The sequence below is a fragment of the Triticum urartu genome, chromosome 3, assembly GCF_003073215.2.
Source record: "Triticum urartu cultivar G1812 chromosome 3, Tu2.1, whole genome shotgun sequence".
NCBI classification, from domain to species: domain Eukaryota; kingdom Viridiplantae; phylum Streptophyta; class Magnoliopsida; order Poales; family Poaceae; genus Triticum; species Triticum urartu.
The window spans coordinates 8,315,639-8,333,338 of NC_053024.1; the positions used below are offsets into that span (position 1 = coordinate 8,315,639).

At 44.9% G+C, this 17,700-nt stretch overlaps 1 protein-coding gene and 1 long non-coding RNA gene across 5 annotated transcripts; both read right to left on the reverse strand.

The window, feature by feature from the left end:
• Positions 1 to 1,229: 1,229 nt before the first annotated feature.
• LOC125547574 (F-box/FBD/LRR-repeat protein At5g22660-like) lies at positions 1,230 to 4,352 on the reverse strand. Of its 2 annotated transcripts, XM_048711395.1 has the most exons (5): positions 4,010 to 4,352; positions 3,586 to 3,867; positions 2,514 to 3,404; positions 2,261 to 2,407; positions 1,230 to 1,753 (listed from the first exon to the last, which is right to left on the reverse strand). In XM_048711395.1, exons 2-5 carry the CDS (start codon positions 3,604 to 3,606, stop codon positions 1,415 to 1,417), a joined length of 1,398 nt encoding a protein of 465 aa, XP_048567352.1. In that variant the 5' UTR covers positions 3,607 to 3,867; positions 4,010 to 4,352; the 3' UTR covers positions 1,230 to 1,414. The 2 variants fall into 2 exon arrangements, with proteins under 2 accessions (XP_048567352.1, XP_048567353.1); XM_048711396.1 differs by lacking the exon at positions 4,010 to 4,352 and having other exon boundaries at positions 3,586 to 3,952.
• A 2,066-nt stretch (positions 4,353 to 6,418) lies between these two features.
• LOC125542338 lies at positions 6,419 to 17,251 on the reverse strand. 3 transcript variants are annotated; one of them, XR_007297869.1, is made up of 4 exons: positions 17,149 to 17,251; positions 16,775 to 16,860; positions 16,409 to 16,540; positions 6,419 to 7,312 (listed from the first exon to the last, which is right to left on the reverse strand). It is a non-coding gene; the product is annotated as an uncharacterized LOC125542338 (long non-coding RNA). The 3 variants fall into 3 exon arrangements; XR_007297868.1 differs by having other exon boundaries at positions 6,420 to 7,320; XR_007297867.1 differs by lacking the exon at positions 6,419 to 7,312 and having other exon boundaries at positions 16,117 to 16,540.
• Positions 17,252 to 17,700: the final 449 nt, after the last annotated feature.

The following is a 17,700-nucleotide window of genomic DNA, read 5'->3' on the forward strand; positions in this document are numbered from 1 at the left end:
AGGAGCTATTGTGGGGAGGAGCTCGTCTAGAGGATTGATGGCTAGCGTTGGCTCCGCCGAGAAGGCGGCCGGGGTTTTTTGGGAGGCTGGTGATTGGCCCTCCTCCGGCGAGGTGGAGGAGGGGGGAGCGGGAGCGGGAGCCATCCGAATTTCACCGCTAGAACAGTTGTGTGGATTTCTGCTAGGGGGCAGTTGCTTAGAGTTTGCTAGAACAATTGCTATATGCAGACGTATATAGTTGCATACACACACAAGATGAGTTGGACTTGCACACATTTTCTTGATTTTCTCATTTTACACAAACCAACCAATAGGAAACACACATGAGTTGCTTGTTGAATGCACTCAAATTGCACGAAAACACCCCAAAAATTGCTTTTTTTTAGGTGATACTCAAGTGCATAACGATCGAAAATTTATTGTCCTTGTTTCGCCTCCAATAGCCCCATCGATGGTGAGCTTAGACTTTTCCATATGTAAAAGGTGCATCATGTTGTGTGTAGTTTTTTTTACACAAACCAACCTAATAGGTGGTCCTACTGGGAAAAAAGAAGTTGCTTTTCTATAGCACTAAAGTTGCCTCCGTCGTATCCAAAGTTGCCTCGAAAAAATTCGACGAAACCTATCTATATGAGATTTAGTTTCGAAGAACTCGTCGCAAGAAAGCCAGCTGTGAAAAGAAAATTGAATTTCGACACTTAAATCAGAAGTTACAGTTTTTTAAACTTTTTGGATCCCCAAATAAATGCACGCGAGGACATGATTTCTTTTTTAGTAAACTGCAGTCGTGCGCGTCAGCTACTTTTTTCCATATCTGGATGAGCGCTAGTTCCTACCAGTGAGCGCTCGGGCGCCCGCTAGCCATGTCCTTATTTATTTTGTACCTGGAGCAACACATGGGCCTTTTTGCTAGTACTAACTAATGCACCTTACATCAATTTTGAAGGCTTCGGGATCATGCACATTAGGCGGTGTTCAAATACCTTTGACCAGATGGGATGTACAATACCAGGCTCGCGTCACCATGCAAAATAACTATGAAACAAAAATCAAGAAAAAATAACAAAGCGAGCATGAGTGATGCTGATAGAAGATGAGCAGTCCCAGCATGTGGCTCAGCATGAACTAAACGAGAATTACACAATTTTTATATATTTTTTTCAAATAAAATACAAGACATACATTTTGAAATGCACAGATCAGCACACAATAGTCAACTTCAAAGTAAAACAGAAACGTATACGGTGCATGCATCATAATTTGCCCACATAGAAAAATATACTTGGCCATATATAAACAGCTAAAATGCTAAAACAAAATTACAGCTGCCAGGGTCTTTTATTCTTATATGAGACTACTACTCATTGACATTATCCATCGTTATTGTCTCTTCATTATTCTTGAACTATTTCCATCATCCAATTATTATCTCCGCAGATGAGGAGGATCCATGGGTGAGTTGCTCCCTTATCCGTTGCTTGCTAGCTTCATCTACCATAAATCTTGGAGGCTCATGATTGATAGCACTGCACCCATTGCACGGATCTTCATCACACAACTCGATTCTATTCAACACGACAGCTCGTGCCATGACAAGTCTTACATAATTCATCACCTTTTCTTCCTCCTTAAAACCTTTCATCACGAGCAACTTCAAGTTCAAGTACCTCGAATTCTCGGATGGTTCCCACAACACATTGGTCTTCTCAGCACTATCCTTAGTCTTACTGAGTTCACATGAATGTCGAGATAGCTTCATGGACCACAAATAAACAATACATTAGATTAAGTGTTGGCATTGGTTTTGATATTAATATCTAAGATAAAGAACGACAACAATAACAAGAGTCAATACATCCAAGTAACGAATGATTGCTATAAAGCTAACACCCTCCTTGGACTAGTTTTTGGAATGGCCTATATAGCTGTCTGGGACAAACGAATGATTTTTGAGGATTCCCTAGGGACTTGGAGAAATCCAACATGAGATTATACCTCACAGGAAAAAATATGCGTCGTGCATGGACATTATCTGTGAAAAAACGCTATGCAGCATCCAAACAAGATTGTACATCATTACTGTAATATTCATGAGATCTCCTATTCGTACATCATTACTCTTATTGGGTATTTAAATTTGGATATCACACACTTAAACAGACATGTCGATTTTTTTTTGCTGATGGAAACATATCGTACAAACAAATTATATCCAGGCCAAGATGTGGGTTAACTGGAAGAACTGAAATAACGGACTTACATAAAAGTTCTCCAAGGAAGGTGCACCTTCGAGGATAAACATAGTCCAATTCAGATCGCACTCTGCAAAGATATTGTAAAGATGTGCATCTCTCAGTTTACTGAATATAGGAGTGAGCTGTCGAGGATCTTCAGGTTCAATCCAAATCTGCAGCAGAACGAAGTATAGAAATATGAGGAATATGTCATGATGTTAACAGGGACACGTTGAAACAAACAAACATGATGTAGACGAGGAGGGAACTGTAACTTACCATTTGAGTGCGGAAATTTAGATGCAGCATTGACAGGTTTTTGTTACCAGATAGGCACTCGCTCAATGTGAATGGCGTCTGCCAAGATAGGGCAGGAGAAGCGAAATATAATTTAACAAGCTGGGGGACATAGCCAAAAGACACTGGGGGGTTTTCACCGCACCAACTATCATAGACCAATTCCAGGAGTTGAGGGGCAGAGATTAGTTCAACTTGTTCACACTCAAAGTCGATAAGTTCAAGTCCTATGAGCTCCGAGCATGGAGCATCTATCTTGAGGACAGGGTCCTGGCCCATTTGACAGGATCTCAAGGAAAGGAGCTTAAGTTTATTGCAAGTGTTGAGGATATTGGGGATATCTGAGTCTTCAAAAGAAAGGCTCCGCAGCGTCAGTTTGGTGAGCAAACTGAAGGGACCGGGGCAAGCATGGAAGAAGGACATAAAGCACTGTCTGAACAGTACTAGTTCAGCCTCACTTGGACATGCAACATGGCCGGTCGCCGCAAACTCGAGGTATTCTGGTACGTCGATCTTCACGGCATCCCCGAGGGCATGACCGATGGAGGACAAGTAAGGGTCTGCTAGGTAGAAGCAGAGCTGCAGGATCTTGATGACCCGATTGCATCCACAAGGCGGAGGAGATAGAAATCTCCTTGTCGCATCAGTGTACGCAGTCATTATCTGGTCCACCGTGCCTGGAAAGTCTTCGGCATTAATTTGCAGATTAGAGAGCTGATGCGGGAGGTGCCTCCATCGTGTGGAGAGCACGCCGGTCTGAACTGCCGTGGGCATGTAAAGGCATTCGAGGATTTTGAGTAGAAGATGGTCGGGCAGCGCGCTGATTCTATCATCGTTTTCGCTTGCACTAGTGCTATCTTCATCTCTCATGATCTGCAAAAGAGAGATAAACTAGTAGGATCAAAACAGCTACAGAAGCCATATCTTCTTCTTGTTACGATTCTCCATGGGCAAGGTGAGTAGTAACAGTATAAAAATGAATCTACTAAAGATTAGAAGGCCTACTTTAATTGATACTAGTAATAACAAGAAGGCAGAAGGGGTATGAACTTACGGTGTTGCAGGTTGACTCCATGGCGGCCTGCCTTGCAGGTTGCAGCTGCTGTCTGGAGTAGTTGTTGAGACCGGCGGCCGGACTTGTAGTCAATAGGCTACTTATTGAGACAGGCGGCCGGCCTTGCAGCTGCTCTCGGGTAACTTACCAAGACAGAAACGGGGACTAGGACGAGCCGGATTAGACAATCCTCTGTTGGTTCGGATACCATCAGGAATCCTCCTCCGCAACAGATTTGAACCCAGCGGTCCGGCCTTGTTGGTTGAAGATATGATCAGCCTCCTGCACGGACTAGTTGGGCATGAATGAATCAGATCAAAAGGAGCTGGAAGAGAAGCAAAGATGAGTGTGGCGGGGGTGGGTTTGAACTTTGATATCGTGATCTGTTTGGTTCAAAGCAGGGGAACAGGAGAAGGTGGCGCACCGTCGCCGCGCTTGTCCTCCTTGTTTGAAAGACAGCCAATGACGGGCGGTCGCGACTAAGAAAAGGCCCAGGCGTTGCTGCTCGCGGCGGTGGAAGGAGAATCGCCGGCGCAGCTGCTCTCGGGTGGGTCTCGTGGTGGAGAACAGTGTGGAGGCGAGCGGGGGAGAGAGAAAGGGGTCCAGACGAGTGACGCTATCCCATACCAGTCGATACGGGGTGCTTTGGGGGATTCATGGCCGGCGGCTCACCTGAATTTGGACGAGGCACCGAACCAGGGCAACTCTGTTTCTGGGCGCAGGGAGGAAGACGAGGGAAATTCGGGAGAAAGGCGAAATAATTCGGTCGATTCGGTTGCGCCAGCGGTACAGGGTAAACGTAAACATTCTCGAAAAAAAGGGTAAACATAAACAGAAGCAGAAAATGAGGGAGTAGTAATTAATGCATAAACAACTAATTAATTGACTAGTACAAATGTCCGTGCGTTGCACCGGGCAAAAATAAAATGTAACTTGTTCCACGTGCCATTATGCAACGTTTATCAATCAATTTTATTTGTTGTTGTTTAGAAAAACAGGTTTATCTTCTTTGAGAAGGTGTTTTTTAAATTTTTTGAGAATATTTCTTAAAATGATATCATTTTATGGCAATGTTTTTTAATATTAAATTTTATTTCTAATTTTTTGCACTATTTTGTGCGATGGTCCATTTTCATTTGGCAATGTACTAAGTCCAGCCCAAACTGCAGCCACGCCAACCGAGCTCCTCGTCTCGAGAAAACGAATCCCCGTTCCTCAATCTAGCTGAACTGCTAAAGGCGACGGTGGCAAGCGTCCCTCCCCACTGGCCGGCTATATTAAGATACTCACCAAAATATATTGGCATGGAGAAATTCTGTTTTTAATATTAACAATTAATAAATATTAAGATACTCACCAAAATATATTGTAGAAAGTCTTTCATCTACTTGAGCTAGATAGATTTCTATGAAATCTTACTTCTGCATCTTCAACTTTGGAAAGAACAGCTGGTTTTATACCTGATAAAAAAGAACCATTGGACGAAGATGGGACTTTGTGGACTACCAAGCACTTGAGAATTTTTCTTGTATAATAACAATGGTTTGCCTTGGCGTTTACTGTACAAATATTCACATGACATTATTTTAAGCATGCACATCACAAATGAATATATGTCCACAAACTAATGATAATGGGCAGTAAAGAGTTTTGGTGCCATAAACTCTAACGTGCATGCATTTTGACACAATGGTTGTTAGTACATGACTTCCTGAAAACTTAAAAGAAAAGTAAGATGTGCGTGTCTTATCCTTGCAAGTATTTCTACTGTAAACAGAAAAGGTATATTTTCACAGATTTGTAGCAGTTGGAAAATCAGAACGTCACATATATGTTAAGTTTAATCGCTGGCTCCTAACTGTGAAGATATTCCAGCCCTGTCAATGTTTGTTCTTGTCCTCATCAATCCATGAGGCAAAGAACTTCTGAATGTGTTCTCTTGTGCCAAAGAAAAGAGTTAGCTTGTCCTCATCAATTCATGAGGCAAGAAACTTCTGAATCTTCGTGTGGCTCAACGTCCTCAACAGCAGGATCTCCATATTCAGTTGTGTCATATTCCGTGAGGAACCCGTGACAGAATCTTCAATCAATGTTTAACTTGATGCCACCTCCCCACCGCACCGACCAAGTCTCCCTCCGGTGAGGTGGTCGCTGCCCTCCACATTCGCGGTCCTGCTCGTCCTCTCGCTTACTTCTGATAAAGGCGTGAGCCTGTGATTCCTGTGGGAAATTCTCTCGAGCACATGGCAGACATCGTGGTGGTGTGCATAGCCTGTAACTGGGATGGGGAAGGCCGTGACATAGGAGTCGCTGGTGAGGCTGCAGAGCATGAAGATGTCCTTCCATCCGCATGGACAGGGGCGGCAGGGCCCTTGTTAGTGGAGGCCGCATTGACGACGGTGAGCTCCCAGCAATCCCGACGAAGGCTACGACATCCTCCCGGTGAGCCCCAACGAACAGACGAGGTCAGCAATATGGGCGAGCGTTGTGCAGCGAGGTCGACGGCTGAAGTCCCAATGGCAGCAACGCATGATGGCCGAGAAGCGAGTAGGATGCGCTGCGCTGTATGGTAACATGATGTGCACAGCCAGGAGCTCGTGGTGATGGATGAGCCTGCGACAACGACGGACGCAACGGTGGAGCTCAGGACGCGGCGGGGAGACAAAGACCACGATGATGCCGGCTAACCCGTGGAGGCTGTAGGAAATAGGACGGGGATGGCACCGAGGAGATCGAGGAGGCATGTGCACCTGATCTGCCGCCGCCAGCGACGGGAAGGAAGACGAGGAAATTTCGCCAGCGGTAAAGAAACAGTTAAAACAAAAGTAAACAGAAGGATGTGATTGGGGTAGAAAATGAGGGAGTAGTTTTTTTTTTACACGATTATTAATGTTCTCTCAAAAAAATACACGAATTAATGCATAAACGAATTGAGTACGTCCTCCTAGTAGTACTCATCACTATTCAAAATTTTGTTTTTGAGATGCACTACCCAATGAATAGTACAATGCAAAGATAAAACAAAAATGACTGATCTGTGTGCCGGTTCTTCATCATCGTAGAAAATCTCTACTATATTATTAAACAATCAAATAAGAACTTTCTTACGCGCACCCCGCAATTAGTCCCACAATAACGCACGAGCCAATCAGCACCACACGATTAGGCCAACAAATCTCAATCTAACAGCCATCATTAATCCAATACCTCTACGGTGTGCACTTAGCATTTACCAATGACTGACCGTACTTCACCAGAAGAGTAGTAGTCGAACAACCAACCCCGCGCGTCCCTACAATCACGGAAATCAGATCGCAAACTAACAACCAGCCCAACGTGCCCTACAATCACGGAAAATTAGATCGCAAGCTAAGGGAACTTCACGCCCTTGACCTTGACCTCGCCGCATGGCACATACGCCGCCCACCAATAGCGTCTCCTACCTGCACGGCGACCACGCCGCACTGCACCGTCCCGTCACCTCCGTGCACGATTGCCATCGTCGATTGTTGCCGCTCGCAGCGTGGCATCCGTCCTGCAAGATCGCCAGTGCCCAGGAGAGAGCCTGCCCCGGCACCCACACCGCCGCGCCCGCCCTGCACTGGCACCCACGCCGCCGCGCACACGCCCGCCAGGGCATGGGCGCCAGCGCCTGTCGTGTCCCCTGAACCAGCCGGGCACACGCAGCTGTGATTCTTCCGAGGACTTCTTCAGGTTCGACTTCTTCCTTTGACTCTTGCAGCATTAATCATGATTAGATTTTTGATAATAGAGTTCTAAATAATAAACAGTTGCACAGCAAAATGCTATAAGGCGTTCATTTTACATACTGACTATATGAGGATAATGAAACTGGATTTGTGTTGCAAATTGCCTTTACTATATCAAGTAAATACAGGAAAGTGACTTTACTATATCAAGTTCCATCAACATGACCACCAACACAAGCGTTCTACAAAGTAATATAGCATCTATCCAGCTCCAGGATGTTACAATGAATTGTATAAATCTGTATAAACCCACTTTTGCACACATGATGATTGAGAATGTGCATGATTATTTAAACTGAAAACATCTGGAGTACACGTGATCCATTCTAATTCTGAAAACTAAAGAAGTCGCACTTCCTGCTTCCTGAGTACAAAATGGTGCATTTGAATGTCTGTTTGTTGAAACTATGCAACTTTGGCATATCTTTTTTTTTCATGTGCATATCCTAATAGGTGAGAGCATCAACAAGATTTTGTTGATCTATCATGAACCGGTTTAGAATATATGTTTTTGCAGGACTAATGCTTGTGGTGTTGGAAATATGCCCTAGAGGCAATAACAAATTAATTATTATTATATTTCCTTGTTCATGATAATCGTTTATTATCCATGCTAGAATTGTATTGATAGGAAACTCAGATACATGTGTGGATACATAGACAACACCATGTCCCTAGTAAGCCTCTAGTTGACTAGCTCGTTGATTAATAGATGGTTACGGTTTCCTAACCATGGACATTGGATGTCGTTGATAACGGGATCACATCATTAGGAGAATGATGTAATGGACAAGACCCAATCCTAAGCCTAGCACAAGATCGTGTAGTTCGTATGCTAAAGCTTTTCTAATGTCAAGTATCATTTCCTTAGACCATGAGATTGTGCAACTCCCGGATACCGTAGGAGTGCTTTGGGTGTGCCAAACGTCACAACGTAACTGGGTGGCTATAAAGGTGCACTACGGGTATCTCCGAAAGTGTCTGTTGAGTTGGCACGAATCGAGACTGGGATTTGTCACTTCGTGTAACGGAGAGGTATCTCTGGGCCCACTCGGTAGGACATCATCATAATGTGCACAATGTGACCAAGGAGTTGATCACGGGATGATGTGTTACGGAACGAGTAAAGAGACTTGCCGGTAACGAGATTGAACAAGGTATCGGGATACCGACGATCGAATCTCGGGCAAGTATCGTACCGATAGACAAAGGAAATTGTATACGGGATTGATTGAATCCTTGACATCGTGGTTCATCCGATGAGATCATCGTGGAGCATGTGGGAACCAACATGGGTATCTAGATCCCGCTGTTGGTTATTGACCGGAGAGTTGTCTCGGCCATGTCTGCATGACTCCTTAACCCGTAGGGTCTACACACTTAAGGTTCGATGACGCTAGGGTTTATAGGGAAAGTATGTACGCAGTTACCGAATGTTGTTCGAAGTCCTGGATGAGATCCCGGACGTCACGAGGAGTTCCGGAATGGTCCGGAGGTAACGATTGAAGTATGGTTTTGGCCACCGAAAGTGTTTTGGGCATCACCGGTAGTGTACCGGGACCACCGGAGGGGTCCGGGGGTCCACCGGGAGGGGCCACCGGCCCCGGAGGCCTACATGGGTCAATAGTGGGAAGGGACCAGCCCCTAGGTGGGCTGGGGCGCCTCCCACCAAGGCCCAAGGCGCCTCCAAGAGGGGAAGGGGGCAAACCCTAGGGCAGATGGGCCCTAAGGCCCACCCCATGTGCGCCTCCCCCGGCTGCCTTGCCGCACCCCTTGGGGTGGGAACCCTAGAGGGGGCGCAGCCCCTCCCCTCCCTCTATATATACTTGAGGTATGGGGGCTGCCCAACACACGATTTGATCTCTCTCTTGGCGCAGCCCTACCTCTCTCCCTCCTTGTCTCTCGTAGTGCTTGGCGAAGCCCTGCTGGAGTCCCGCACTCCTCCACCACCACCACGCCGTCGTGCTGCTGCTGGACGGAGTCTTCCCCAACCTCTCCTTCTCCCCTTGCTGGATCAAGGCGTGGGAGACGTCACCGGGCTGCACGTGTGTTGAACGCGGAGGCGCCGTGGTTCGGCGCTTAGATCAGAATCAACCGCGATCTGAATCGCTACGAGTACGACTCCTTCATCCGTGTTCTTGTAACGCTTCCTCTTAGCGATCTACAAGGGTATGTAGATGCACTTCCCTTCCCCTCGTTGCTAGATTACTCCATAGATTGATCTTGGTGATGCGTAGAAAATTTTAAATTTCTGCTACGATCCCCAACAGTGGCATCATGAGCTAGGTCTATGCGTAGTTTCTATGCACGAGTAGAACACAAAGCAGTTGTGGGCGTCGATATTGTCAATTTACTTGCCGTTACTAGTCTTATCTTGATTCGGCGGCATCGTGGGATGAAGCGGCACGGGCCGACCTTAGACGTACTCTTACGTGAGACTGGTTCCACCGACTGACATGCACTAGTTGCATAAGGTGGCTAGCGGGTGTCTGTCTCTCCCACTTTAGTCGGATCGGATTCGATGAAAAGGGTCCTTATGAAGGGTAAATAGAAATTGGCATATCACGTTGTGGTTTTCGCGTAGGTAAGAAACGTTCTTACTAGAAACCTATAGCAGCCACGTAAAAACTTGCAACAACAATTAGAGGATGTCTAACTTATTTTTACAGCATGTGCCGTGTGATGTGATATGGCCAAAAAGATGTGATGAATGATATATGTGATGTATGAGATTGATCATGTTCTTGTAATAGAAATCACGACTTGCATGTCGATGAGTATGACAACCGGTAGGAGCCATAAGAGTTATCTTAATTTATTTATGACCTGCGTTTCAACATAAACGTCATGTAATTACTTTACTTTATTGCTAAAGAGTTAGCCATAGTAGTAGAAGTAATAGATGATGAGACAACTTCAGGAAGACACGATGATGGAGATCATGATGATGGATATCATGATGTCATGCCGGTGACAACGATAATCATGGAGCCCCGAAGATGGAGATCAAAAGGAGCAAAATGATATTGGCCATATCATGTCACTATTTGATTGCATGTGATGTTTATCATGTTTTACATCTTATTTGCTTAGAACGACGGTAGCTTAAATAAGATGATCCCTCGCAATAATTTCTAGAAAGATACGATCAACATGAAGATGTTCACCGATGTTGACTAGTCCATCTCACGTGATGATCGGACACGGCCTAGTTGACTCGGGTCATGTTTCTAGTCTGAGTGGGAGTTCATTAAATAATTTGATTAGATGAACTTAATTATCATGAACATAGTCTAAATTGTCTTTGCAAATATGTTGTAGATAAATAGCTCACGTTGTAGCTCCCTGTTTCAATACGTTCCTAGAGAAAGAACAAGTTGAAAGATAGTGTAAGCAATGATGCGGACTGGGTCCGTAGTCCGAGGAGTGTCCTCACTGCTACACAGAAGGCTTACGTCTTTGATGCACCGCTCGATGTGCAAACCCCTACAACGTCGTCTGTGGATGTTGTGAATACCTGACAGACACATCCTGATGACTATTTGATAGTTTAGTGCACCATACTTTACGGCTTAGAATCGGGATTTCAATGACGTTTTGAACGCCATAGAACATATGAGATGTTCCAAGAGCTGAAATTGGGATTTTAGGCTCATGCCCGTATTGAGAGGTATGAGACCTCTGACAAGTTCTTTGCCTACAAGATGGAGAAGAATAGCTCAGCAGAGCATGTGCTCAGAATGTATGGGTGCTACAATCACTTGAATCAAGTGGGAGTTAAACTTCCAGATAAGCCAGTGATTGATAGAGTTCTCTAGTCACTATCACTAAGCTACTAGATCTTCGTGATGAACTATGACATGCAAGGGATGGAGTTGATCCCGGAGCTGTTCGCGGTGCTTAAGACCGCAAAAGGTAGAAATCAAGAAGGAGCATCAAGTGTTGATGGTTTAACAAGACCACTGGTTTCAAGAAGGACAAGGGCTAGAAGGGAAACTTCATGGATGGCAAACCAGTTGCCGCTCCAGTAAAGGAACCCAAGGTTGAACCCAAACCCAAGACTAAGTGCTTCTATTGTAAGGGGAACAGTCACTGGTAGCAGAATTACCCCAAATGCATGGTAGATAAGAAGGCTGGAAACTTCAACAAAGTATATACGTGTTATTAATGTGTACCTCACTAGTACTCCTGGTAGCACCTGGGTATTGGATACCGGTTCAGTTACTATTATTGGTGGCTTGAAGCAAAAGCTACGGACTAAACGGAGACTGGCTAAGGGCGAGGTGACGATGTGTGTTGGAAGTGTTTCCAAAGTTGATGAGATCACCATCGCACACTCCATCTGCCTTCGGGATTAGTATTGAACCTAGATAAATGTTATCAGGTCTCTATGTTGAGCATGAATATGATTAGATCATGTTCATTGCAATACGATTATTAATTTAAGTTAAGAATAATGGTTATTCTGTTTACATGAATAATACCTTTCATGGTCATGCACCCTATGTGAATGGTTCATTGAATCTCGGTCGTGGTAATACGCATGTTCACGCCAAAAGATGTAGAGTTAATAATGATAGTACCACTTTCTTGTGGCACTGCCGCTTAGGTCATATTGGCGTAAGATGCATGAAGAAACTCTATGTCGATGGATGTTTAGAGTAACTTGATTTTGAATCGCTTGACACATGCGAGCCATGCCTCATGGGCAGGATGACTAAGACCCCATTTTCAGGTACAATGAAACGGGCAAGTGACTTGTTGGAAATCATACGTGCTGATGCGTGTGATCCAATGAGAATTGAAGCGTGTGGTGGATATCGCTATTTTCTCGTCTTCACTGACGATTTGAGTAGATATTGGTATATTTACTTAATGAAGCACAAGTTTGAAACGTTTGAAAAGTTTAAGCGATTTCAGAGTGAAGTTAAGAATCATCATAACAAGAAGATCATGTTCCTACGATCTAATCAAAAGGGGATTTTCTGAGTTGTGAGTTTGGCAATCACTTAAGACATTGTGGAATTGTTTCACAGTTGAAGCCACCTGGAACACCACAAGGTAATGGTGTGTCCGGATGTCGTAATCGAACCTTATGAGTTATGGTGCGATCTATGATGTCTCTTACCGATCTACCGTTTTCATTTTGAGGATATGCGTTAGAGACAGCTGCATTCACTTTAGATAGGACACCATCTAAGTTCGTTGAGACGACGTCGTATGAATATGGTTTGGCAAGAAACCAAAGTTGTCGTTTCTTAATGTTTGGGGCTGCAATGCTTAAGGCTTCAGCCGGAGAAGCTCGAACCCAAAAGCGGACGAACACATCTTCATAGGATACCCAAAGGTATCAGTTGGGTATACCTTCTATCTCAGATCCGAGGGCAAATTGTTTGTCGCTAAGAACGGGTCCTTTCTCAAGAAGGAGTTTCTCTCGAAAGAATTGAGCGGGAGGAAGATAGAACTTCATGAGGTTGTCGAACCTTTACTTCAACCAGAGAGTGATGCAACACAGAAAGATGTTTTCTGTGGCGCCTACGTCTGTTGAAGAGGAAGTTAATGAAAGTGATCATGAAGCTTCGGATCAAGTTGCTATCGAACCTCATAGGTCGACAAGGATATGTACTACTCCTGAGTGGTACGATAATCATGTCTTAGATATCATGTTGTTAGACAACAATGAACCTACGAGCTATGGAGAAGCGATGGTGGGCCCGTATTCCGACAAATGGTTAGAAGCCATGAAATCCGAGATAGGATCCATGTATCAAAACAAAGTATGGACTTTGGTGGACTTGCTCGATGATCGGCAAGCCATTGAGATAAATGAATCTTTAAGAAGAAGACGAACGTGGGCGGTAATGTTACCGTCTATGAAGCTCGACTTGTGGGAAAGAGTCTTTTCACAAGTTCAAGGAGTTGACTACGATGAGAATTTTTCACCCGTGGCGATGCTTAAGTCCGTCGGAATCATGTTAGCATTAGCTGTATTTTTCGATTATGAAATCTGACAGATGGATGTCAAAACAAGTTTTCTTACCAGTTTTCGTAAGAAAAGGTTGTATGTGATACAATAAAAGGTTTTGTCGATCCTAAGGATGCTAAAAGGTATGCTAGCTCCAGCAATCCTTCTATGGACTAGAGCAAGCATCTCGGAGTCAGAATACATGCTTTGATGGAGTGATCAAAGCTTTTAGGTTTATACAATGTTTGCTAGAAATTTGTATTTACAAGAAAGTGAGTGGGAGCACTACAACATTTATGATAAGTATATTGGATGACATATAGTTGATCCAAAATAATGTCGAATTTCTGGAAAGCATAAACGGTTGTTTGAAGAGTGATTTTCAAAGGAAGACCTGGATAAAGCTGCTTACAGATTGGGCATCAAGATCTATAGAGATAGATCAAGACGCCTGATGATACTTTCAAAGAACGCACACCTTGACATGTTTTTAAAGGAGTTCAAAACAGATCAGTCAAAGAAGGGATTCTTACCTGAGTTGTAAGGTGTGAAGTTGAGTAAGACTCAAAGCTTGACCACGGCAGAAGAAAGAGAAAGGACGAAGGTCGTCCCATATGCTTTTGTCATAGGCTCTATACGGTATGCCATGCTGAGTACCACACCAGATGTGTGCCTTGCCACATGTCTGGCAAGAGGGTACAAAGGTGATCTCACCAGATAGCGGTCAAAATTATCCTTAGAGAAATAAGAAAATGTTTCTCGGATATGGAGGTGAAGAAGAGTCCGACGTAAAGAGTTACGTCGATGCAAGATTAACACCTATCCGGATAGCTCTGAGTAGAGATACTGGATACATATAATGGAGCAACAATTTGGAATAGCTCCAAGTGGAACGTGGTAGCAGCATCTATGATATGACATAAAGTTTTGCGAAATACATAGGGATCTGAATATTGCAGACCCGTTGACTACAACCTCTTTCACAAGCATAACATGATCAAACCCAGAACTCATTGAGTGTTAATCACATAGTGATGTGAACTAGATTATTGAGTCTAGTAAACTCTTTGGATGTTGGTCACATGGCGATGTGACCAGTGAGTTTTAATCACATGGCGATGTGAACTAGATTATTGACTCTAGTGCAAGTGGGAGACTGTTGGAAATATGCCCTAGAGGCAATAACAAATTGGTTATTATTATATTTCCTTGTTCATGATAATCGTTTATTATCCATGCTAGAATTGTATTGATAGGAAACTCAGATACATGTGTGGATACATAGACAACACCATGTCCCTAGTAAGCCTCTAGTTGACTAGCTCGTTGATCAATAGATGGTTACGGTTTCCTGACCATGGACATTGGATGTCGTTGATAACGGGATCACATCATTAGGAGAATTATGTGATGGACAAGACCCAATCCTAAGCCTAGCACAAGATCGTGTAGTTCGTATGCTAAAGCTTTTTAATGTCAAGTATCATTTTCTTAGACCATGAGATTGTGCAACTCCCGAATACCGTGGGAGTGCTTTGGGTGTGCCAAACATGACAACGTAACTAGGTGGCTATAAAGGTGCACTACGGGTATCTCCGAAAGTGTCTGTTGGGTTGGCACGAATCGAGACTGGGATTTGTCACTTCGTGTAACGGAGAGGTATCTCTGGGCCCACTCGGTAGGACATCATCATAATGTGCACAATGTGACCAAGGAGTTGATCACGGGATGATGTGTTACGGAACGAGTAAAGAGACTTGCCGGTAACGAGATTGAACAAGGTATCGGGATACCGACGATCGAATCTCGGGCAAGTATCGTACCGATAGACAAAGGAAATTGTATACGGAATTGATTGAATCCTTGACATCGTGGTTCATCCAATGAGATCATCGTGGAGCATGTGGGAACCAACATGGGTATCTAGATCCCGCTGTTGGTTATTGACCGGAGAGTTGTCTCGGCCATGTCTGCATGACTCCTTAACCCGTAGGGTCTACACACTTAAGGTTCGATGACGCTAGGGTTTATAGGGAAAGTATGTACGCAGTTACCGAATGTTGTTCGAAGTCCCGGATGAGATCCCGGACGTCACGAGGAGTTCCGGAATGGTCCGGAGGTAAAGATTGAAGTCTGGTTTTGGCCACCGGAAGTGTTCTGGACATCACTGGTAGTGTACCGGGACCATCGGAGGGGTCCGGGGGTCCACCGGGAGGGGCCACCGGCCCCGGAGGCCTATATGGGCCAATAGTGGGAAGGGATCAGCCCCTAGGTGGGCTGGGGCGCCTCCCACCAAGGCCCAAGGCGCCTCCAAGAGGGGAAGGGGGCAAACCCTAGGGCAGATGGGCCCTAAGGCCCGCCCCAGGCGCGCCTCCCCCTCTTCCCCTTGTGGCCGCCACCCTAGATGGGATCCTGGGCTGCCGCACCCCTTGGGGTGGGAACCCTAGAGGGGGCGCAGCCCCTCCCCTCCTATATATACTTGAGGTATGGGGGCTGCCCAACACACGATTTGATCTCTCTCTTGGCGCAGCCCTACCTCTCTCCCTCCTCGTCTCCCGTAGTGCTTGGCGAAGCCCTGCTGGAGTCCCGCGCTCCTCCACCACCACCACGCCGTCATGCTGCTGCTAGACGGAGTCTTCACCAACCTCTCCTTCTCTCCTTGCTGGATCAAGGCGTGGGAGACGTCACCGGGCTGCACGTGTGTTGAACGCGGAGGCACCGTGGTTCGGCTCTTAGATTGGAATCAACCGCGATCTGAATCGCTACGAGTACGACTCCTTCATCCGCGTTCTTGTAACTCTTCCGCTTAGCGATCTACAAGGATATATAGATGCACTCCCCTTCCCCTCGTTGCTAGATTACTCCATAGATTGATCTTGGTGATGCGTAGAAAATTTAAATTTCTGCTACGATCCCCAACATGTGGTAAGCCATCTAAGAAATATTTAGAGTTGCCAACAAAGGTAATCTGAAAGTATGATTTAGTAACAAATATGCCCGACCATCACATCAAGGAAATGTTCCATATACAACTACATGAATTTCTTAGAACAATAAAAATATTGTGCAACGAAGATTCAAAACATACTCTTTGATTCAGACTTGTTGCTCCCATCCCCTTTCGGTACCAAAAAGTGTTCAAGTTTTGTATCTGATCTGGAATCCAAACCCCTGGCTTGCTGAATGACTCGAGTAGGTCAGAACCACATAGCAGCATTACCTTGACACATCATGAGACAAAACACAAGTCGTAAACAACTGATTTATATACAGTGTTATAGTACTGATACATTTGGTGATCCAACAATGTGAGAGAAGACACTACTGTGTTGCAACAACAAAAATCATTGTCATATACATTTGTTGAACCTATTTGCTATTTATTTAAGTTGGCCGTATGCATCGTTTTCATGCAGAGGCGGGGGAGACCCCCCTTTTAGAAAAAAAAATATACCTTGATCAGCTAAGCCGTCCTTGCACAGAAGAATTCTTAACTCTTGAGAGAATGGTCAAGGTACGCTGATGGCCTTTCTGCATTGCCTGTATCAAGAACACAAGAATGTGTCCATCAAATGAACACATCGTCCAAACTGAAAGTACCTTATATGACAGTGAAAATCCAATGGTATGCATGTACTGATAACATGAAAAATCAGGTTATTATGCATGGATCAACCATCACGAAAGACGAGCTTCAACATGCCAATTCGCAGAGGCGAATCCGGTGAGGAGCCGGCAAGAGGTCATGAGCAGCCCCAAATTGCGAATTCGGTCATGAGAATGTGATGTTAACACAAACAAATACACATTTCCAGTTCAGCATAGTACCTTCTTCTTGTTAGCATCGGTTCACCAGGGACATGTATCCAGTAAGGCAGTAACATCCCAGCACCGACTACCCTGGCTGCTGCAACTCATCCTTCGCAAGCTCTGTACGTATGAAACAAGAGATGGGGTAATATGTAATCTGTTTGTTCTGATTCTCAGCCTGTTCTAATATTAACACAACACTTCATAGTTGCTAAACAGATTTAACAGGTGTTGCGGCTTACCAAACATGCCTGTGCGTGTAGGTGGGAAGGTTGAAGCTCCCGGTGGCCACCAGCACAACACCACCTCGCCTTCCCCCGTCTCTGCGGTCATCCAGTTGAATAAGGGAACGTATGGTGGATTAGGATGACTCTGAATAACACAAGTGAAGAAATCCTAGATCAGGTTCTTTTCTTTCTGCTTACAGATTTGGATCCGTGGACAGCTTCTTCGTGGGGACGGGAACTTCCACCTCCTCCAAGGTCATGTCCACGGCCGTCCTCTTCAAATCCCCAGTTGAGCAAGAAGCCGGCACAAAATCTTCGCTTCTCTCTTCCTGGGGTCGGCGTG

Excerpts from the sequence above, each read along its gene's own strand:
- LOC125547574 (XM_048711395.1), bottom strand. The coding sequence starts at position 3,606 with ATGGAGTCAACCTGCAACACC. Across the intron at positions 3,405-3,585 it reads TGGAGTCAACCTGCAACACC|ATCATGAGAGATGAAGATAG; the intron begins GTAAGTTCATAC and ends TCTCTTTTGCAG. Across the intron at positions 1,754-2,260 it reads CTTCCTTGGAGAACTTTTAT|CTATCTCGACATTCATGTGA; the intron begins GTAAGTCCGTTA and ends TGGTCCATGAAG.